General features: G+C 46.8%; 1 protein-coding gene across 1 annotated transcript in view; it reads right to left on the reverse strand.

Annotated features, from left to right (window-relative positions):
* Nucleotides 1-23,501, reverse strand: part of SCP2 (sterol carrier protein 2) — a 336,550-nt gene that overhangs the window by 210,621 nt on the left and 102,428 nt on the right. The window contains exon 4 of the mRNA XM_078670520.1: nucleotides 18,240-18,371. Within this exon, the coding sequence (XP_078526646.1) occupies nucleotides 18,240-18,371 (132 nt within the window). The remainder of the gene's footprint in view (nucleotides 1-18,239; nucleotides 18,372-23,501) is intronic.

Here is a 23,501-nt window from a genome sequence, read left to right on the forward strand (position 1 = left end):
CAGAATTTGGACTGCTCCCCACGCAATACTTAAAGTATGCTCAGTTGCGTCATGCCTGGCGGGCAGAGGGGATAACAGAGGGTACCCTTCCCAAATATGCACCCCTAGAGGGTAGGCTACTACAAGAACACATACCTGAAAGGGCAGTATCACTCACATACAGGACTATTATGAATAACATGCCGGATGGTCTGGACACCCTTAGAGCAAAATGGGAGGGAGATGTAGGAGAGATGGACTTGGTAGATTGGGACACGGTGCTCATGCATCCGAGGGAGGTGGCCATTAAGTCCCGGCTGAGACTCATACAATTTAATGTACTGCATAGAACTTACTTTGATAGGGTGCGACTATACAAAATGGGGAAGATAGGAGATACGAACTGCCTCAGATGCTGACTGGAAGAGGGAGGTTTTTTCCATATAATCTGGTCCTGCCCAAAGATCCAAACATACTGGGAGGGGATACTGGAAGAATTGGCAGCGGTACTGGAATCCCCTTTGCACATGGACCCCAGGCTAGTCCTACTAGGCATAACTAATGATATAGATTTGGCGCGCCCACTACTGATATTCCTGGTCCTGGCCTTGGTGGTGGCTAAGAGAGATGTTGCAAAATACTGGGGGGCGAGCACGACGCCACAGATTGAGGAATGGAGGAGAGGTTTGGACCTCTATATGACGGCAGGAAGGGTCACATATAAGGCGAGAGGCTGCCCCAAGAAATTTGGAAGAGTCTGGAATAAATGGAGAAAATACCATGGCCTTGATGGGGGACTGTAAGAGGGCTATTAGGGCTAGGGCTCTTTTAGGGTATAGAAAGATCAGGAGGAAACAAGACATGATGGAGATAGAAGCATTGAGCTGGATTGACAAACGGATTGCATTATTTTTACTAGACATATGGCGAAGGGGGTGGAGGGTTGGAAGACAGGGGATGTTAATTGATGATGACGTAATTGTAATATTGTTCCTGGAAAAAATGCAAATAAAAAAAATATTATAAGGTCATAGGAGACATAGGGTGCCTTCCTTCTTCAAGGGCTGCTGCAATCCCTGCAGCCTCCAAACACATTTAAAAAGGCAATGGTGTTTTTAAAGGCAGAGGGGGGACCCCACTCCTGCACTGCCTAGCTGGCTCCCCTGCCTGCGACACACTCCAGCAGGTTTCTTTTCCGCCCGTGCAGCACCTGGGCATCACTGCTGACTGGTGCAACCACCCCCCTCCCAGCACAAGGAAGCTGGAAGGGCACCAATCTGCCCGAGACCCTTCCTGTTTCTGGCTTTGGTCCCAGAGCGATGGGGTCTGAAGCCGAGAGTGAGCCTTGGAAGGGCACCCCACGCACGTCCACTTCCTGAGAAAATAACAGCTGATGGTAACCGAGACCCTGTGGCTTGAGGGAAATTGAAGATATTGGTGTGAAGGGCTAAGAGGTTTGTTCTCTACCTGGTCGTCAAAGGGGACCAGCTCATATCTCAGACCTGTAGGGCCAATTTCAACAATCATGGACTCATTTCTCTCCTGATTCAGCATCAAACAAGGTGCCCGAGGGGTGCAACAGGGGTGTGCGCCCGGGGCACTATGGTAATATGGAAGGGGCAACAGACGCTTGTGAAGTCTATTCGGTATTACTGATAGCACTGGCACACATGTAGCGCTAGCTCGAAGTAGAAATGGCATACCCTTATCTGCATGGGAGTGTGGGTCCAAGCAAATGAGGAAATAACTTTGCCTTAATGCCCGCGCCTTATTCCAGATGCCAGCGAAGAGAAAAAAACATGTTGGAGGAGGGCACTGATCTTTTTTTTTTTTTTTAAATGTTTTTATTAAACAGTTTTTACAACATTTATTCCCTTCCCACCCTCCCCCGCACAGGACATTTCAATTAAGAGCGTAAGTCAAATACACAGGTATATGTCAAGAACAAGCCTATGATCAGTCTAGTTACATATGGTTACCTATACGTATAGGGCAGGATTTTTGGCCGTTATAAAACTCAGCATTTACAAATTGCTTACATTTTGGCTAATCCGTGAACTAAAGAGAAGACAGTACCACAAGATATATCATACCAACTTAATAAAAATAATAAGACCAATCTAACCAAATATGCAAAGCCTTACCTGGAAATTTAACCAGGTTGGCCTAACAGGTAAAGGAGCATTGATGACCCAGCAAGCCCAAGATTGAGGTGGAGAAGCGTGGCTCAGTGGTTAGAGGCGGCAGACCCGGAAGCTGAGATCGGCCGTGGACCAGGGTTCGATTCCCCGCCTCGGCGGGTCTCGGGCTCAAAATTCCACGGACTCGACAATTCTCGCTCCGGTGCCTACTCGACTCACGGGGTCACACTCTGCGACTCTGGGCAATAGCTTGCTTAATCTCCACTACGGCCCCTCGCGGCGGGATGCCTGGCTTTCACCTTGTGGATACCCTGCCGGGGTATCTCACAGGGGAATACCAGGACGGGTTCCCTAAGCAAGCGCCTTGAGACCCCTGGGTGATTCGTGCGCTATATAAATCGAAATACATTTACATTTACATTTACATTTACATTTCCTGCTCAGTCTAAACTCTAACCATCCTATTTTTCCATTCTACGATCGGGCTCCATATCTGTAAGCCTAATGACCTACCCTTCTTCCCCTTTCTCGCATATATAGCCTTTTCCATATTATGTATATGCAACAACCTTGCCAACCATTGTTGCATGGTTGGTGGTAGTTTATCCCGCCAAAGGTAGCTATACATAGGCGTAGCACCGCCATGGCCACAAATACAAAGTATACAAATTGTGGTTGCAAAGTGCCAGTCTCTTCTCCTAAAAGGATTATATCCGCTGTTAATTTTACCTTAAAGTTCAAAGATCTGTCAAAAAAAAAACTTCCATGTCTTTTAGGAGGGGGAGAAGATTCGGGCACTCAGCAAACATATGTTTTATGTCTCCTTCCGTGCTATCACATCTCGGACAAGTAATCCCCTGTGTGCATCCCCACTGGGCAATTCTGGCTGGCGTATAGTAAAGTCTGTATAGAGTCTTATAGTGTTGGGCTTGTAGAGCCGACGAGCACAGAGCCTCCTGACCTAGTTGCAGTGATTTTCCATACACGCCCTTGGGAATCCCTAATGTGTCCATCCATTTGGTTTCAAATTTAACTAAATCATCCCCTCTATGCACAATAAGCTCAGCATACAGCCTCCTGATTGTACAGCACTTCCCCTCTTCTATTACTCGCAATAGGAGGAGGGCACTGATCAGTGGGTTCCCTTAAGGCAGCCCTATGTGGGGGGTAAGTGGGAAAGGGGGCCCATGGGCACCCCAGTCACCCCCTGCAGGCAGCTGTAGTCACTCATTGCACCAGTCTACAAAGGAAATCTGTCACTTAATTAAAGGGCGAGATTCTGCTGTCTACATTATGAAACAAGGATCAGCTTGCAAACAGCTGCTCTGTCTTTCACTGAATGTGCTGCTCTCATGGCAGCGCCACATTGGGTGGCTGCCATGGGGGCAGTACATTGATGGTAGCAGTCCCAGTTTGCGGATGGGGCACCTGCTTAAAGATGCACCATATTGGAGAAAGGCACAGTGTGCCCATTAAATAATGTGTGGCCAGCTCGCTCCACTAGGAGCATTTTTTTCCAGACCTCCTGTCCTCTAAAGGGAACTTTAAGCAGGGAACTTGGTTTTATGACACCCTTCACTAAACCGGTCTTCTACTTGCACTCCAGAGGCTCTCTTCTACTTGTGTGGTCTCTTCCCAAGCCCCTACAAAGCCTGCAAGCAATACATTGCTAATATGGGTGTGTGCCAGAGTCCCTTGAGAAGGGCCGGGCAGCGTGTTGGCGATCTAGGGTAAAGGGTAGTAGCAGCCATGAGCCAAGGTTTCTTTGCAGAGACCAGCAGCAGAATGCAGTGCAATCTGTCTAGAAACGTCTGGGTGGAATAAAATGACACCTAGGTGTTCGTTTGTGTTTTGGGTGAAGGTACATAAAGTAGGTAAGAACTGTTCTATACTGCAGGGCAGTCATGAAAGTGTAGTATTAAAGGCAGTAGCATGCACAGGATTTAAAGCTCCATATGCACCCAGCATATCAAACTCTTTACCTAGAGAGCTACGATGTAACCCCTCCTATCGCTTCAAATATGACCTGAAACAAATACTTTTACACCTAAGCATTCTGAACATTGTTAATTATCTCTCTTTATAGTACTCTGTGCTCTGTTATAGTCAGTTGTTATTTTGTTTCTGCTGTTTTGTAGGTGTTTCTTTCCCTTGATCTTACTCTGCTCTTATTGCCATTACGTTTAATCCATGCTCATTGCCTAACGATTTTCTTTGTTTATTATTGTTTGTTTCTATTGATCTAGTATGTCTTGCATCTTCCGGTAAGCTACCTGATTATACGGTGTTCTTCGATCATGTAAAGAGCTCTGATACCCTTGGGTCTAGCTAGCACTATATAAAACCTATAACTAAATAAATAAATATATAAGCAATACACCCTCCCAGCCACACTGCTCCTGCCCCATGCCCACAAGTGTGTCAGCAGCAGTTTTAAGGCCAGTCAACATAAGTTCGAGAGGAGCTATCCGGGGTCTCCCAGCGGGTCCATTCCCTCAACTGTTGCTCAGGTGGTATATGGGGGTCAGCGCCAATGTCCCGGAAGAGATCTATCTTATTACTGGAAGTCTGTTGGAGTCAAAATCTATCTTTGCAGGGACATCAGGTGGCTTCTCCTAACAGATGGGCATACTTTCACTGCCTTCAGTCCCAAGTTCAGTGTCTTCTCATCGCTCCCTTGTGTAGGGTTTTATAAGAGGGGGTGGAAAGTCCAAGAAGCAAGGCACCCCTGGCTAATCCTAGGGTGCCAATTCATCATTACAACCTTTTTCCAACCTCCCTGCACAGCATTCTAGGTCAATCTAATATACGACTTCAAGTTGCCTTCGCAAAGAGCTTCCTTGAGAGCCACAGCTCCGCCCCTAGCTAAAACCACTGTCTGATCTCTTGTCACCAAAACTTCAAAAGAGAGTCCCTAGGTCTGATGTGAAGGTCTGGTACTCCATCTTTGTTTCTGTGGGCCTGGGCTTTCCAAGCCCAGGTGCAGTGTAACAAGTTAATTAACAGATGCAAATCTCCTCCCACCCCTTCCTTTCCCATGAACTTGGTCAAGCACTGTTAATAGGTCTATTGTGTGCAGAGGCTTTTGATCCTCTTGCTGGACAGTAGACTAATTAGCTTGGCCCTGGAGGGTGGTCAAAGGCCTGGAACTATGATTATGAGCTGAGCCAGGAAAGTAGGAAAATTCTTAAAGTGACAACGGTTGGTCTAGATATGATGTTAGGGACTGGTAATCTACACTCAGGATGCATGTGTACCACTACATTGGTACCTTGCTGGACCCTTTAGGCCTAAATAGAGCAAAACTCTACGATAGAGAAATTTTTGCCAATAATGTGCAACACAAAGTGGGTACCACAGACTTTCATTAGGCACTGCAAAACTACACTATGAATACCTACTAACATTATAAGGCCTATTCTATGTCAGTATCAATTTCTGAAGAGACCAAATCGATTTTCTAATCCTCTTTGATTTGTCTTTTAGTTTTGCCCGAATTCACCCTTACTCTACCTGCCCGTTTGTGCTTGTGGTTTCACCTGCATAGATGGCATTTGAGCTCCTCAATCTTGAGAGCTACACTGTGGCTGGGCACAAGGGAATTTGCAAGGAGAAGGGGCTTCCTGCCAAAAGGAGCACCAGGAAGGCAGCACCCCCAAAAATTCTGAGGACATGCATAAAGGCCCCCCAGTTGTCAGTCACAACAGAGGACCAGAATGAGAATAGTAATGTAGAGGAGCCAGAGTAGGGGGTGGATACTAGCCCTGAGATGCAGTATTCAGCAGAGCAGGATGACTGGACTCCTGAGTTGGAACTCCATGCCAGAGTATGTGTTCTCGAGGCCTGTCCCCGGAAGAGCTGGCAGATAGCAAGGCAGAGAGGAAGTTTAGACTGCAAATAACCCACTTTAAAGTGGAACAAAAAAGACTATCCTCCCATGAAGGAAAGCCTTGTTAGAAAATATGACCTCACCGCTGAAAAGCACAGGAAGTTTAGGGACAGCCAGAAGCGGACTCATCAGTCCTGGGTTGATTGTGTGGGTTCCTTTTGACAGGCACTGTATGGTGGGGTCAAGGGCAGTGAAGTGGAGTATTACCAAGGGCTGTATAACTTAATTGCAAGACAGCACATGCTCAGTCTTTGTATTTACAGATCTGCTCCAATACCTTATTGATAGTAAGCGCTCTGACCCTCAGGGACTTTGCTAAACAAGGTGTACGACTGGCTCAGCACCAGTGTCCACAAGAAGGTACCTGGTGGGGATCGCCATAAGGGTGGGCGGGGTCCCCACCAAAAGAAGGAGGGGGAGACACACATGAAAACAAGGAGTTTTATAAATAAACCCTAAACTAGTTGCAAAAGTCAGGACACCCAATCCCACCTGAACAGAAGAAGGTGTGGTTCCTTGTGAGGAAGTACTCAGGGCAGGCACCCTCCAAGTGCCAGGAGTGCCAACAGGTTGGGCACTACAAGGGGGATGCCAAGAGTCCAAAGCGGGTACCGACTTCCACTGGTGGGCAGAGAACAGGCCTGGCCAGTGTGGCGCTTAGGGAGGAGATTGCCCCAGATAGTATGTATGGGGAATAGTGCAGAGGTTATCCATGTGCCCTTTGGTGATGAAGAGATGGTTCTAAGAACTCACATCCCTAGTAATACTACGAAATACAGGCAGAGGATCCCCAACAATGGGCAGAGAGTGTAGGCTCTGGAGATAACATGACAACTGTCACATGTCATCTGGTGACCTCAGAGCAGGTAGTCCTTTATGCATTCCACCAGGTTATTGTGGCTGACAATCATAAGAGTCACTATTCAGTGAAACGGATTCCCTTTGAGTGGGGAGGAAAGGTGGTCTCATGTTCCTTGACAGTAGCTGTGAGTCCATCCATGCCTGTGGATTACCTGCTAGAGTACATCATCTGGAAGGAAGAGGAGTTCAGGTCACACCTGGAAATGTTAGGGTTGCCTAGCTGGGTGTGCCTGACCACACAGTCCATGGCCCGACAGAGAAGTCAGGGGTACCTGGATCCAGGAAGAATGGCCCTGGTACCTGCCAGAAAGCAGAAGGAAGGGGGTTCCTCTAGGGAGGCGTTCTGAAAGACACAGATGTAGTGTCCTACTCTTGAGGGCCTAATGCAGCAGGCCGGGATCCAGAAATCTGGCCACACCTCTGGTGATCACCTGATCTATTGGGAGAATGGTCCCATGTATAGTTAGCCTAAGGTTTCTGCACCTGGTGCAACTCATGTATTGGTGATCCCCTAGTGCTACAGGGCCTTCCTACTGGAGCTAGCTCATTATGTTCCCCATGAAAGTCATCTGGGGCAGGACAAGACCTTTGAGAGGCATGTCACTTTCTTTAATTGGCCCCAGATGGGGATGGCTTCAGATTCATTCTGCAGGTCATCCCCTATCTTCCAGGCCAGTGGCAAGCTAGGTGGGAAGTGCAAGGCTCCCCTGCAGCCATCCCCTATCATTGGCATTCCCTCTGAATGGGTGGGAATCAACATTGTTGAGCCTCTGGACACCAAGACAGCTCTTGGCAACAAGCTCATCCTGATCTTGGTGGACGATACCACCCGGTACTCAGAAGCTAAACCTCTGAGGGCTGAGACTGTGCCCGTGGTGGCCGGGGCACTGAGGGGGAGATTTACCCATGTGGTGGTCCCCAAGTAATAGTAGTATAGGACCGTGGTAACTACTTCATGTCTGTGTACAAGAGGTCTTTGTGGAAGGAGTGTGGGGTAACCTACAAGTTCTTCACACTTTACCATCACCAAACTAATGGGGTTATTAAGATGTTCAAAAGACCGCAAAGGGCATGCTCATGGGCATGTCATGCAGAAGTTAGATGTCCTCTTTTCATGCCTGTTGTTCTTCATACAGTGAGGTACCACTGAAGAGGATTGTATTCAGCCCTATTGAGCTTCTGTATAGGCACCCTGTTCCAGGACCACTCTGTCTGGTTAAGGAGGGTTGGAAGCAAGCTCCCAGGAAAGTCCTCCAGCTACATGCTGGAAATCCAAATCTAGATCAAGTGCTTCCAGGAGAAGTCCAAGAAAATATAGAACGATTCAGAAAAGGGGGTGGTGATGAACAGAGTGTCTGAATTAAGCAGACCACTCTTACCCAGTCCAAAGATCAGGGCTTGATCCATCACCGTTATTTATCTCACTGCCCCATCCCAGCTCAGAACCTGGCTATATGCAAATTAGTCTGTCCCTGGCCCAGTGCATCATGGGAACAGGGCAGACCAAACTACCAAGCCAATTCTCCACCAGAAAGGAGACAAGCTACCGGGGACCGGTTTCTGGCATTTCAGCCTCTTCGGCCCGGCTTGCTTGAATCCTGATGGAGCAGTGAGAAAGGGACTCATGTCTGAGTATACCCTGCCACACCTATAGTGGCCAAAAACGATTCAGAAAAGGGGGTGGTGATGAACAGAGTGTCTGAATTAAGCAGACCACTCTTACCCAGTCCAAAGATCAGGGCTTGATCCATCACCGTTATTTATCTCACTGCCCCATCCCAGCTCAGAACCTGGCTATATGCAAATTAGTCTGTCCCTGGCCCAGTGCATCATGGGAACAGGGCAGACCAAACTACCGAGCCAATTCTTCACCAGAAAGGAGACAAGATACCGGGGACCGGTTTCTGGCATCTCAGCCTCTTCGGCCCGGCTTGCTTGAATCCTGATGGAGCAGTGAGAAAGGGACTCATGTCTGAGTATACCCTGCCACACCTATAGTGGCCAAAAACGATTCAGAAAAGGGGGTGGTGATGAACAGAGTGTCTGAATTAAGCAGACCACTCTTACCCAGTCCAAAGATCAGGGCTTGATCCATCACCGTTATTTATCTCACTGCCCCATCCCAGCTCAGAACCTGGCTATATGCAAATTAGTCTGTCCCTGGCCCAGTGCATCATGGGAACAGGGCAGACCAAACTACCAAGCCAATTCTTCACCAGAAAGGAGACAAGCTACCGGGGACCGGTTTCTGGCATTTCAGCCTCTTCGGCCCGGCTTGCTTGAATCCTGATGGAGCAGTGAGAAAGGGACTCATGTCTGAGTATACCCTGCCACACCTATAGTGGCCAAAAACGATTCAGAAAAGGGGGTGGTGATGAACAGAGTGTCTGAATTAAGCAGACCACTCTTACCCAGTCCAAAGATCAGGGCTTGATCCATCACCGTTATTTATCTCACTGCCCCATCCCAGCTCAGAACCTGGCTATATGCAAATTAGTCTGTCCCTGGGCCAGTGCATCATGGGAACAGGGCAGACCAAACTACCAAGCCAATTCTTCACCAGAAAGGAGACAAGCTACCGGGGACCGGTTTCTGGCATTTCAGCCTCTTCGGCCCGGCTTGCTTGAATCCTGATGGAGCAGTGAGAAAGGGACTCATGTCTGAGTATACCCTGCCACACCTATAAAACCGGTCCCCGGAAGCTTGTTTCCTTCCCAGTATAAGAATTGGCTTGGTAGTTTGGTTTGCCCTGTTCCCATCATGCACTGGGACAGGAACAGACTAATTTGCATATAGCCAAGTTCTGAGCTGGGATGGTGCAGTGAGCTAAAAAACGGTGATGGATCAAGCCCTGATCTTTGGACTGGGTAAGAGTGGTCTGCTTAATTCAGGCACTCTGTTCATCACCACCCCCTTTTCTGAATCGTTTTGTCCACCATAAGCGTGGAAGGGTATACTCAGATGTGAGTCCCTTGCTCATTGCACCATCAGGATTCAAGCAAGCCGGGCCGACGATGCCTGAAATGGCAGAAACCGGTCCCCGGAAGCTTGTTTCCTTCCCAGTATAAGAATTGGCTTGGTAGTTTGGTTTGCCCTGTTCCCATCATGCACTGGGACAGGAACAGACTAAGTTGCATATAGCCAAGTTCTGAGCTGGGATGGTGCAGTGAGCTAAAAAACGGTGATGGATCAAGCCCTGATCTTTGGACTGGGTAAGAGTGGTCTGCTTAATTCAGGCACTCTGTTCATCACCACCCCCTTTTCTGAATCGTTTTGTCCACCATAAGCGTGGAAGGGTATACTCAGATGTGAGTCCCTTGCTCATTGCACCATCAGGATTCAAGCAAGCCGGGCCGACGACGCCTGAAATGGCAGAAACCGGTCCCCGGAAGCTTGTTTCCTTCCCAGTATAAGAATTGGCTTGGTAGTTTGGTTTGCCCTGTTCCCATCATGCACTGGGACAGGAACAGACTAAGTTGCATATAGCCAAGTTCTGAGCTGGGATGGTGCAGTGAGCTAAAAAACGGTGATGGATCAAGCCCTGATCTTTGGACTGGGTAAGAGTGGTCTGCTTAATTCAGGCACTCTGTTCATCACCACCCCCTTTTCTGAATCGTTTTGTCCACCATAAGCGTGGAAGGGTATACTCAGATGTGAGTCCCTTGCTCATTGCACCATAAGGATTCAAGCAAGCCGGGCCGACGACGCCTGAAATGGCAGAAACCGGTCCCCGGAAGCTTGTTTCCTTCCCAGTATAAGAATTGGCTTGGTAGTTTGGTTTGCCCTGTTCCCATCATGCACTGGGACAGGAACAGACTAATTTGCATATAGCCAAGTTCTGAGCTGGGATGGTGCAGTGAGCTAAAAAACGGTGATGGATCAAGCCCTGATCTTTGGACTGGGTAAGAGTGGTCTGCTTAATTCAGGCACTCTGTTCATCACCACCCCCTTTTCTGAATCGTTTTGTCCACCATAAGCGTGGAAGGGTATACTCAGATGTGAGTCCCTTGCTCATTGCACCATCAGGATTCAAGCAAGCCGGGCCGACGACGCCTGAAATGGCAGAAACCGGTCCCCGGAAGCTTGTTTCCTTCCCAGTATAAGAATTGGCTTGGTAGTTTGGTTTGCCCTGTTCCCATCATGCACTGGGACAGGAACAGACTAATTTGCATATAGCCAAGTTCTGAGCTGGGATGGTGCAGTGAGCTAAAAAACGGTGATGGATCAAGCCCTGATCTTTGGACTGGGTAAGAGTGGTCTGCTTAATTCAGGCACTCTGTTCATCACCACCCCCTTTTCTGAATCGTTTTGTCCACCATAAGCGTGGAAGGGTATACTCAGATGTGAGTCCCTTGCTCATTGCACCATCAGGATTCAAGCAAGCCGGGCCGACGACGCCTGAAATGGCAGAAACCGGTCCCCGGAAGCTTGTTTCCTTCCCAGTATTTGCATATAGCCAAGTTCTGAGCTGGGATGGTGCAGTGAGCTAAAAAACGGTGATGGATCAAGCCCTGATCTTTGGACTGGGTAAGAGTGGTCTGCTTAATTCAGGCACTCTTTTCATCACCACCCCCTTTTCTGAATCGAAGAAAATATAGAAGCCAGACAGGAGGTCATGACATGGTGGTACAACTGGAAGGCCACTCTGGTCGAGTTTATGCCTGGCCTCAAAGTGTGATGGAGCCTGTGGAGCCCACCCAGGTCCCTACAAGACTGCTGGTCTGGTGTCTATGAGGTGAAGGAATGAAAGTGTGAGATCTCCTACCCAGTGGACTTCAAGACTCCCATTAACCCTTAATGGGATTTGCATTTCAATTGCCTCAAACCTTGAGATGTCCGAAGTAACCACACTCCAGGTCATGGACAGAAGAGTGAAGGAGGAGAGTGAACTTCTCTTGAACTCCTTTCATCCAAGGAGCAGGAGGGGGTCAGTGGAGGGTATCAGCCTCTTCCCTACCCTGACCCTAGTCTAACAGAGGGACTGCTGCCAGTTCCAGAAGCAGTTTGCCACTCTTTTCTCCTTTAGTGCAGGACTCACTAGATGGTGTATCCATGATATTGATACCGGAGATAGTATGTCTGGGAAGAGTAAAATCTACAGGCTATCTGATAAGGTTAGAGTCAGCATAAATGAGGACGTCTCAAAAATGCTGGAGCTAGATTTATTGAGCCTTCACACAACCCTTGCTCCAACCCAGTGGTGTTGGTTCCCAAAGTTGCTCTTTCAGGTACCACCCTAGAACTTAGGTTCTGCATGGTCTATCTGGGGCTCAAAGCTATAACCAAGACTGGCTCACACCCCATCCCCAGAGCCGATGAGCTCACAAATCGAATGGGGGCTGGCAAGTTCCTCAGCATGTTTGGTATAATGTCTGGGTACTGGCAGATTGCCTTGACTGATGGGGCCAAAGAGAGGTCTGCATTCTATACCCCAGAAAGACACTTACAGTTTCGGTGAATGCCCCTCGGTTTAAAGAATGCCCCTGCCACCTTCCAGAGGTTGGTCAACCAGGTCCTGGCTGGATTGTATAACTTTAGTGGCACCTATCTAGATGATATTGCGGTGTTCAGTTCTATTAGAAAGGACCACTTCTACCAACTCAGGAAAATGTTCAGGTTCTGCTGAGAGCAGGCCTGACTATCAAGGGCAGTAACTGCCAGATTGGGCAGGGTTCAGTGGTCTACTTGGGACGCCAAGAGGGAGGAGGCAAGGTGCAGCTTTTCCAAGCCAAGATCCAAACCATTCTGGCTTGGGAACTTCCTCAAGACCCAGACAGAGGCGACCACCTTCCTGGGCCTCACAGACACAGGAGATTTGTCAGAGGGTATGGCACCATTGCTGCTCCCTTAACAGAGTGGACTGTTATGAAACAACCCAGACAGGTGATCGGGACAAAGGCGTGCCGAACACTTTTGACACCCTGAAGAAAGCCATGTGCACAGCACCCATGCTCAAGGTCCCCGACTTCTCCAGAGAATAAATTGTGCAGAGCTGTGCTCTTGCAGCAAAATGCTGAGGGCCTGGATCAACCCCTAGCCTTCATCAGTGAGAGACTACTTTCCAAGGAACCAAGATGAACTGCAATAGAAAGGGAAGCCTCTGGAGTGATCTGGGAATTGAAGAAGGTGAGACCATACATGTTTGGTGCGCACTTCTGGGTTTAGACAGTCCACAGACACCTTAGGTGGCTAATGCGGATGAGGAGTGAGAATCCCAAACTGTTGAGGTGGTCCACCTCCAGGGTATGGACTTTATGGTGGAACACCATCCTAGAACAGACTATGCCAATGCTGATGGTTATGCCAGAAATTTCCGCCCTAGGTATGAGAACTCCCAGCTGGCTGGGTAGTTCTCCCCACTTCCAGCGAGGGTGTGGAAGGACATGCTTTAGATCTGGCATCCTTAGCATGGTTTTCCCAATAACTTTTTGCCTTCAATCCTCCTGTTTTGCCGACTTCATTTTTGCTGGCTTTAGGAGTCTACACACTTTACCACTGCTACCCAGTGCTAAAGTACATGTGCTCTCTCCTTAAAACATGGTAAAATTGGCTTAAATCCAATTGGCTTATTTAGTTTACTTGCAAGTCCCTAGTAAAGTGATGTTACCTGTGCCCAAGGCCTATATATGAAATGCTACTATGCTACATTTTGTTCATCAATTGTACTTTTTACATATGTCATCCCGAGTGGGACGGGTATGCCCAGACATGGGTCCCGTGCTCTCCATGCCAATGGAGTCAAGCTATCCTGGCTGACGAGGGGTGAAACCCCGAAACCGGTCCTAGGATGCTTGTTTCCAGTCCAGGGAGGAACTGGCTTGGCAGTTCGGACTGGACTGTTCCCATGAGGCACAGGGTCAAGGCTGATTTGCATATGGCCAGGTCTAAACTGGGGTGGCATGGTGAGCAAATGAATGATGGATTTAACTCCTTCGCTGCGGGGCTAATTCCCCCGCGGTTCTGGGGGGAGGAGGGCGTGCGCGGGGCCGCAGTTTGAGTGACGAGCTCAGCTCGTCATACTGTACGGTGGCGCTGTGCTCAAGACGAGCTCAGCTCGTCATGACCACACCCGTTTCTTAGAACACTCAGCACAGCAGGGGAATTATCCCTGCGTGGGAGCACCGTGGCGGTCATGATGAGCTCAGCTCGTCATGAGCACAGCGCCACCGTGCCTCATGACGAGCTGAGCTCGTCATGAAGACGCAAGTTGTTAACCCAGATCTCTTGACTGGGGGTGAATGTCTGATTTGTTCTGCATTCCGTCCATCAATTGTGTCTCTTTTGCTTTCTCATCCACTTAATTAGCCCTTTACAATTTTCAGGAATGCCATTGCAGCCTGTGTGAGCAGTTTAAACAGCCTTGTCACCATGGCAAAGTAAACCTATTTCCAGACCCAAACTTTCCTCTAGGAAAACAACTTCTTGGAATCACTCTGGACTTTTCACATGCTCGTGCGTGTGTTTTTAAAAAAAAAAGTTTTTTTCTATTGGTCTATGCATGCGAAGACAGCACGCAATTAGGCGAAGGCGGGTGCATGTCCCACCTTTGCCAGGAAATGTATCTGCCCATGGCCTACGGCTTGCGGTTACAAGCACGTCACCATCTGTATTTTAATTAGCGTGTTTGCAGCGCTCACTCGCCCCCGCTTCTCTCGCGAGCATTGCCCCTGCCAGTGGCTGACTGTCATGGGCTCTGCCCCGGGTAGCCATTGTTTAAGACATACTGTTGACCAAAGCTTGAATGTCTGCAGGAACCAGCGTGTGTCTTTAGACTGCTTGAATGTCGGCAGTAACCAACGCGGGTCTTTAGACTGCTCCAACATACACGCCTCTCAAGCTGGCCTGCGTGGGAATATAATTGCAGCACGGAGGCCTCACTGTACCCTGTCCAATGCACGTACTGAGCTTCAAGCCCTGCTCAGAAAGGGGTGACATGTGCCCCCATCTCACTGTACTCGTTCACTGCACATGAGCATGAACGCACGATCAACTACCCCAGCGCCCACCAGTTCACTGCACGCCTCAGGGATACACTGGGTACGACTGCATCCCACGCCACAACTTCTCCAAAGACCACACTTCCAGTGAGTGCCACATCTCCCAGCGCACCCCTATATTGTGTCCCACAGTACTCTTTACCACAGCACTACGCTGCACGCCCAACTGCAGCGCTGCACGCCATAACCTCCAGCAAGATAGAGATGCCCGGAGCGGTGAAGACGGACCCCGCGGCCCTGATAGCCTTGCAGCACCTGCTGCCCTCCCCCACACCCAACCTAGAGATCTGGCAAACCAAGGTAAGAGGTTACGGGGTTTCACGGGATGAGGAGGGGGCACGGGCTGCGGTGTCTGACGTCCGTCTACGCGTGGGCAGCTCCGTAGCTCTCACCAGCTCCCAGACTGCGGTAGTTCTACAGACTTCACCAGGTCTGAAGTTACTTCCCACGAAGCTCGAGCTCCCAGCCTCCCGTACACTGGCCCACTCGAGCTCTGGTCTGTAGTTGCACCGCGGCCTGCACTACCCCCTGCCCGCCCCCCAAAAAACTGGCTTGCACGACAGCCGAGCCAGTGGTCCCCCTCCGCAGGTAATAACCGCCTCCATCATACACACTGGTTTGTAGAAACGTCATACCCCTAGTTGCCCCAACCTGCACTGACACTAGGACACACACCGGCCTGCATGCGCTTCATACCCTGCAGATGCTCCGTGATCTGTTGTTCGGCACGAACTCCACGTCCTGCCTGCAGTTAGTTTCATAGGCTGTACAGAGTACTTAGCTTGCACCAGATCTCAGCCGGTCCTAGCTCCCCACCCTTCATTGGCTCCTTAGCCTGCACCAGATCCCAGCTTGCCCTAGCTCCCCACCCTTTATTGGCTCCTTAGCTTGCAGTAGATCCCATCCTGCCCGAGCTCCCCACCCTTGGTTAGCTCTCCTCTCTGCACTAGTTCCATGCCCTGTAAAAACTGCTCACCCAGAGGAGATTCTCTGCCTGTACTTATTGCCCCCAAGCGTGCTCTGAACCTCCCGGCTGGACTGCAAGCACTGCAGGCATTGCATCTGACTGCAGCTGGCACTAGATCCCACGCGGCACTAGATCCCCGGGTGCATTGTATACCTTGTCAGGTCTACATTACCAGTCATCCCCGGATCACCTGGTGCAACGCTTGTACTGCATCCCGTGCTGCTCTAGACACTCGGGATCTACATGCGTGTATGTGGGCCGGCCAGGCTGCACAAGATCTCACTATCCATTGGATCCGTAGCCTCTTGCGGCCCCACTAGGCTTTCACCATGCGCTGGATTATTTCCGCTGCATATTATTTGCAGTCTGCATGGGATTCTCACATTCACTTGATCCCCAGCCAGCAGTGGATCCCAATCTCGCACCAGTCCCTTACAACATACATCAAATGCCCAGACTGGACTAGATCTCTGGTTTGCACTTACATCCGTGGCCGACTCGGACTTCACAGAGTCTACTAGATCCAGATCGAGTCTGCCTCAGAAGCAAGGCCTTTACTCCTTCCCCTATCTACCTTTACTTCTTCCCCTATCTGCAATCTCTCCAAATCCTGCTCTAGAATAGATTTCAATCCTGCCCTAAGATCCTGGCGGGCATCAGATCCATAATGTGCCTAGTGGGTGATAATGTGCTGCATGGCTAAACATTTACAAGGTGCCAAAGGCTAGATCTATTGGCTATGCCAATGCTTGTTAATATATAGAAGTCACCCCTATATGTCCTGGGCAGTCCAGAGAGCAGGATGCAGTATACTGAACAAGTTGGAAATGTACTTTTAAGTTTTACATGCCTGGTAGTGAACATTTGTTACAGAACACCTGATTCTGGGAGTACTTTTTACTTGGGGAATTATTAATATGAGGGATAAGAAATGTTTCTTTCCTGAAGAAGGTGGGGATATATTACGTTGGACCCACTGAAACACGTTGATGCCTTGTGTTGGAATACATCACGTATTAATGACAAATGCAACACTCTAAGATTGATATCTAACAGGGATTTACTGTTTTTAGTTGTGTGCATTTAGACGTTATTTATCTGTCGGTTTGACTATTGTGATGTCTTCGTGATTTGAAATCATTTTTCTTGTTGATTTTTTGTCCCACTTGCTACTGTGGTTTTTAACTGTATTGATCATTGTGATTATATGTTTTTAAATTTTAATGAAATATTTGAACAGAAAATCTGTTTTGGGAATGTATGAGTTTTAATTGGGTAACATATGTAAAGAATTATTTGAATAAACTGTAAGAATTGGTAAAAAATAAATTAGCTATACATCTTTGCACTGATTTGGTCCCTTAGTTCATGTAACTTGGTATTTTGGGGGTGGTCCACCCTGGTTGAATGAGCACTTTTGGGGGTGTATGTGATTTAAGAGTGTTGGTGTCTTAAGATTTTCTCCCAAGGGAATCGTTTGTTGACTTTAGCATTAACAGCCCATCACAGCGTGTTTCTAAGTAATGAGATGCTTACTACACTAATTACTCAACTGCAACAAGCAATCAAGTCCTTATTATAGTGACATTGACTGGTCTTCTTCCATTTCTGATTAATTCTGGTGTGTCAGAGGCTTAAAGAACCCAGGCTATTATCTCCATTGTTTTCAGTTTCATTGAGTAGACCTGTTTATTATATGCATTCCTCAAATTCGCAATTCAAAACAGCTGTTACTGAAGTTTAGCTCAGACACTGGTCTATATTTATTTTGTTAGTTCTTTCAGCTTATGGAAGGGTGTGTGAATATTGTATTACATTAAATAATAACACTTTACATCCCAGTAACTACTTTAAAACGTCATCTAGTTTAGGTGCTTACACAAAGGCTCCTTCTTAACATGGTATTTATCCATGTTATACAGTAAATGTTTTGCTTTGTGACCGTGCCCATCTCCGGTGTGATGCTATAATTGGATCACAATTTGTGGCAGTTTTCATTCACTCATCCAGCTATGAGCCGATTATCCAACCTTTCAGACGTGCATGCACATTGTTATCCACTCACATTCACTCACTCACTCATCCATCCATTCATCCATGTGAGCACTCATCCCTCTAACTGGAGACTCAGTCTCACATTCACCCACTTACCTAGTCACACAACATCAACAAGTAGAAAGGAAGCACTGCCACTTTGAAAATGGCCATGCCTATTGACTTTGTTGATGCTTATTAAATAATGTGTGGATTGGACTTTGCACATCATTCTCTGTCTACTAACTAGAACACCACAGTTCATGTCTGTGGATTAATTAGCACTGACTAGTTATTCCTAAAGAGCAGGTATCCGAAAGGCCAATTCTATAAAATAAATATGAAACACAGTGAATGTGAATGTGACTTACCTCCTGAAATGAGCTGCCTGGACATAAACAAGGCAGTGGATCCAGTAGAGCAGTTGTTGTTGACATTAACAATAGGGATCCCAGTTGTTCCTAGGCTGTGGTACACCGCACGCTGGCCACATGTTGAGTCACCTACATACAGAGAGAAAAAACATCATTTTAAAAAGTGGGACAGCAGTTTAAGTTCTAGATCTATAACTGCATTATGACTTTAAGGCTCTCATCCACACTCCAGGATCAACAGATGTGATGGCTGACTATTGATCAATCAATCTGGCAATCATTCAGCATCCTTTCAACCCCTACAACCTTCCCACAGCTCACAGTTCTTACCCCCACCATTACAAACACAACACACCACATTTTTGCTGAACTGGCAAATCTGAACTCGCTCTACCTACAGGGGGTCACAACAACTGACTAGTTACCTTTCCCCTGCATCCTTATGTTCCTTCTGTGAAAATGGCCAACTATGTACTACTTTCTAATTCCTCCCCGTATCCATGGTGTATTTACTCAAATCCCCCACAGATTTTAATACCTTTCACCAGCAGATTACCTGCCAGACTGCAAATCTTAACGCCGATATACCAAGTCCATCACTTTTGAAGAAAGTAGAGTTCCCATCAAATACTTTTCGTCCTTAATTATCGGAAGTGCATGATTAAATGGTATTGAGGGAGATACATTGCTGTTTTTGCTGTAAGTGTGATTTATTCTTGTACTACTCCTTCTTATACTGTTCCACGAAAAAAGGTAGGACTACGTATTAAGAAAAACAGAACATCAGAATGTAGGGACTGAATCCATCTACACCATCAGAGACTGTCGGCTCAATTTCCAGCTATCTCACAGTGCCTCACCCGAACCCCTGACCTTCCTGGTGTGGCAGGTGATTTTGGCAACATCGAACATGATACTGTGCTCCACAAGGGATTTGTGGAAACAGAACTTATTTCTTTCGTTGTTTACTTATGCATGCCATGGTAACTACACAAGAATGATACAACTAAAGTTATCAATACATTTATTGAAACAATCCTAAAAAGAATGAGCTGTGATTATTAGCCAGATAAAACAAAGCAATGTGACCAGCATTGTGAACATGGTGAAAAGAATAAACAGTCCAACTATGGCAGTCTGATTTGTATATATTTCTACCTCTCACTACTTCACTACTTTGAGAGCATAGTTGGTGCACCTTCTGCCCAATCTCTTAGGTTAGCATGAGCCCCCATACCTGGATAACTTGGCCAGGGAAATAAGCCTAAAGCGGAATTGGCAATCCTTTGCTACAGAATAAAAGATCAGTGTCAGCAGAGCTGAATGTGGAACACAGTGTTTGTTCCAGGACAATTGTGATTGAAGTGCTCCTATGAGCTCGGAAGGCCTGTGTGAAGTTTATATAATAAAAGCCCCTGTGTTAGAGGTACAGCTTTGATGCAATGATCCGTCTAGATGTTAGCAGCTGTCTCCCAACAGGCAATGGAATCACTAGGATATCTTGTTCTGTGTTCCTAACCTTGAACAGTGTGTACTGATTACAAAACGAGAAAGGCTTCCTAAAACAAACATGTACAACGTCTTCTCAGCATAATATTGTTCAAGCAAACATGTAAAAATAAAGTTGCTAAAACATATTCTGCTAAAACATGTCAAATTTAAAACTAAAATGAAGAACCACAGTGGGCCCAAGAAGGCCTCACAACATGTTTTCTAACATTTGAATATCATAGGTCAATCTGATCTCCAGACTTCCTGTACCATAAGAGTAAATCACAGCAAAATATTTAAGAATAGGGCCCACTGGTATGACTTTCTCTGGCTCAAAACCCACTCTTTGGCTCAAATACCAACCTCGGACAGAGAATGCTCGCCTTTAATTAAGATCTTCACACCAAAGCTCTCCACTTCGAAACTCTTTCTACTTCTTTATCTCCTCATTATAAACACCTATTTTAGATCTTCAAAAACACAACAACTATTCCACGATCTGTCAACATTCAGTTAGCTATCGAGTTAACCTTTGAAAAAGTGCACACATTTCAACAGTAGCGGCCGGTGTCAGAGAAAAGTGGTGCAGCAGCAGCCTGGGGGCAGCGCAGGATGGTGGGCAGCGCATGGGGGGGGGAGGTGGATAATAGATAATAACAATACAGAAAAATAACTAACCTGTCGCCTCACCATTCTTATGGCTCCAATGCAGCACAGGCTGAGGCTCCCAGACTCTTTATGGCCAATAAAGATGTTGCCCTCATGCTGAGGGCAGCGTGAAGTGCTGGGATTGACCTGAGTGCCTTGGATTTGGTCGCCCAGAGACACTGGGAGCCTGTGCTTGCTATCTCCAACCCAGCAACTCAGCTCGGGTTGGAGACATCTGGGTGCGCATGTCGGTTTGGCTGTCCTAAGACAGCCGGCCCAAACAGACATGCACAATTGTAGCAGTGCCAACCACTTTTCCTCCATGAGTCATGACGATAGATGGCCACACCCCCAAGATGGCTCCATGAAGAAAAAGAAAATGATAATAAACCAGTTTTATTATCATTTTTTTTTCCAGGTTTGCATCTGCTGGCAAGGGGGTGACGTTCTTCTGCCAAAACGGAGGAGCCGCCCCTGCAATTCCCCAAAACCTCCCACTGCCATCTCTATTCATCGTACATCTTTCCACCATAAACTGCACTCACACAGATTACTATTGCTGTGTCTGAGGCTTCTGGGGAAATCTTCTAGCTTATCCTAAGGTTTATGCCAGACCACTGTGCTTCTCCACATTTGTACTTGACAGTTTTCACAATTTTTTCCATGAAGAAATCCATCTTCTATTCTGTAGATTACCACCAGTTCTTCCCCTTAATAGAAATAATGTATTTTACATGGCTTCCACTAGAAGAATTAGCATGAATAACCGGATTGAAATCAGGTTATTTATTGTTGCGAGGTAAGAACAGTGAGAAATAAAAGTTGTATCCTACTGTTGTGATATCACCAGGGGAAGTGCTCCTCCTCTGTGTTCTGCCACCTCACCCGGGTCTCCAATAACCCAAGAGAGGCAGAGCAATAGCAGTAGGCGGGCTCATCCATCTACTCTGGGTCTTCATAGCAGCAAGGATGGCAGGAGACCAAGGCATAGCCTGCAGCAACTACTACACTTACCTGTCATCACAAGAACCTCGCACAAAGCCACTGTTAGCATGTGCTAGCTCGATCTGTTGCAAATGTGAGAGCAAAGAACATAGTTTTGGGCAGGGGAGGGGGTGGGCCGACACAGTGGAAAGTAAAATCAATGTGAAAATCAAATCTCAAACAAACTGCCTCGATAAGTTAAAATATTAGTCATAATTGGGCTGGCTATTTTCCTTTTATGACCACTGAGACTGGATTTGTGTGTGCCTAATCCATGTACAGGGGCCTAAGGAGAGACATGCTTTAACTCAGACCCAGTTTGCAATTATGCTACAGAGCCCTTTCTAGATCCCATATGTTGACAGTTTTCCTGGAAGGAAAGCTATTGCTATTCTTTTAAAGGGAGTACTAACAATAGCCAGGAAGAGTGAAGTGTAGTCAGCTCATTAAATAAATGGGGAACATATGGAAACAATGTATCCAACTGCCTGAAACAATTTCTCAGAGAGTGTTAGATGACTAGGCTGGAATCCCTGTGAATTGTGGGAGCAGGGATGAGTGGTAGACAGTTGGATTGCACGGGACAGAAGAGCTCAACTTCTTCAGGGATATCCTGTCTAATTTTGTTTTTTACATCCCAAAGCACTTTAACCACATAGCTGCTTCGAACATTCCGTGCCAGTGCGGAACGTTCGAAGAAACGGGCGGGGCTGCGTCTGCCAACGGTTGTTCGCAGCACCAGCCAGGTATGGCCGACGGGAGCACGGAACGGGTTAAGGGGGTTCGGGTGACAATAGGCATATGAACTGCATTACTATAGAGGGAAGGTGGGAAAGGCAGACCTAGGCAACTTTCTAAAAATTGTTTTTGGGTCACCCAACAATAGTATGCTGGCTTCTAGTCAAACTAGAAGAAGTAGAGACATTTCTCAGAGATGATTTTGCAAGCCATACATTATATTAGTAAGCCAAACGACTGTGAAAGACAAAGGAGCGTGATAAATGAGACTGGCAATTTTAGAAGTTGGACCTCTCAGAGAACGTAAAGCGATATTTTGTGTGTTAAAAGGATGTATCCCAGAAAGAATCTAGCAGGTGATACCTGCTGCATATCATGTGGGAAAACATTTTCAAGTGCATAGTTTGTAGTCGAGTTATAATTCCCAATTATCGAATGATTTGGTTTTATACATTAGTGATTCATTCATGATGACTGTATTGTTTTAACTTGCCACCTAACATTTTCGTGATTCTCTCTCCATACAACTGTATTTCTGCTACTACATAGTGTTAATTCTTATTGTTATTTTTAAATACTGTCGCACTTTTATGGATACATTGTCTATCCGAATAAAGTTTGTGAACTGAACTGAGTTATAATTCTGATTCAGGAGTAAACAGCAGTTTGCACCTGAATCAAAATTTGCACAGGAAGGGGAATAAGACCCGAAATCAGAGAAGTTTGGTAACTGTCAGTAGATTTTCAGACCACAAGCAGAATCAAATTCCCATAATAACTTATTTATCGTTCATAAGGAACCAGGTACTTATGCAAGCCCATTTATAATGTGAATTTATTATGCCTCCTCAATAGCATAAGGATAAGTTATCTAAAGAGGATACTAAGCAATATATGATAAATGTACAGAGAATATTGCAAGATTTAACAGCAGTTTTTGAATTGGTACATTTATGATGGAATTAAGTTCCGCGGGCCAGACAGACACAGTCACACATCAGATTATTCTTGGTCAAGAACTGATCCTCTCTTGCAGGTGTCAGATTGAGGTGAGGTGTTCAGCAGATCACTCAGGATTATTTTGAACAGATATTGCATTTGGAGTAACACACTGAAATAGATAGCTAGAGAGGAGGTAACACAATATATAATGCTGTAGGGCAGTGGTTCCCAAACTTTTGACTCCTAAGGACCCCCATTGAGTCACCACTGGAAGCCGGGGACCCCCAAGCAATTTGTAGGATTTTAATTTCAAACATTAAACCAGTATTTTAAAAAAAATTAACACACGTGTGCACACAAAACACATACTCAAATTACTAATGATTTTAGGGGCACATTTACAAGCAAGCCCCTATCACCATGGGAACATCACTTTTTGAGACGTTCCCGTGACGA

The sequence above is a fragment of the Lissotriton helveticus genome, chromosome 1_2 (assembly GCF_964261635.1).
Source record: "Lissotriton helveticus chromosome 1_2, aLisHel1.1, whole genome shotgun sequence".
Lineage (NCBI taxonomy): Eukaryota > Metazoa > Chordata > Amphibia > Caudata > Salamandridae > Lissotriton > Lissotriton helveticus.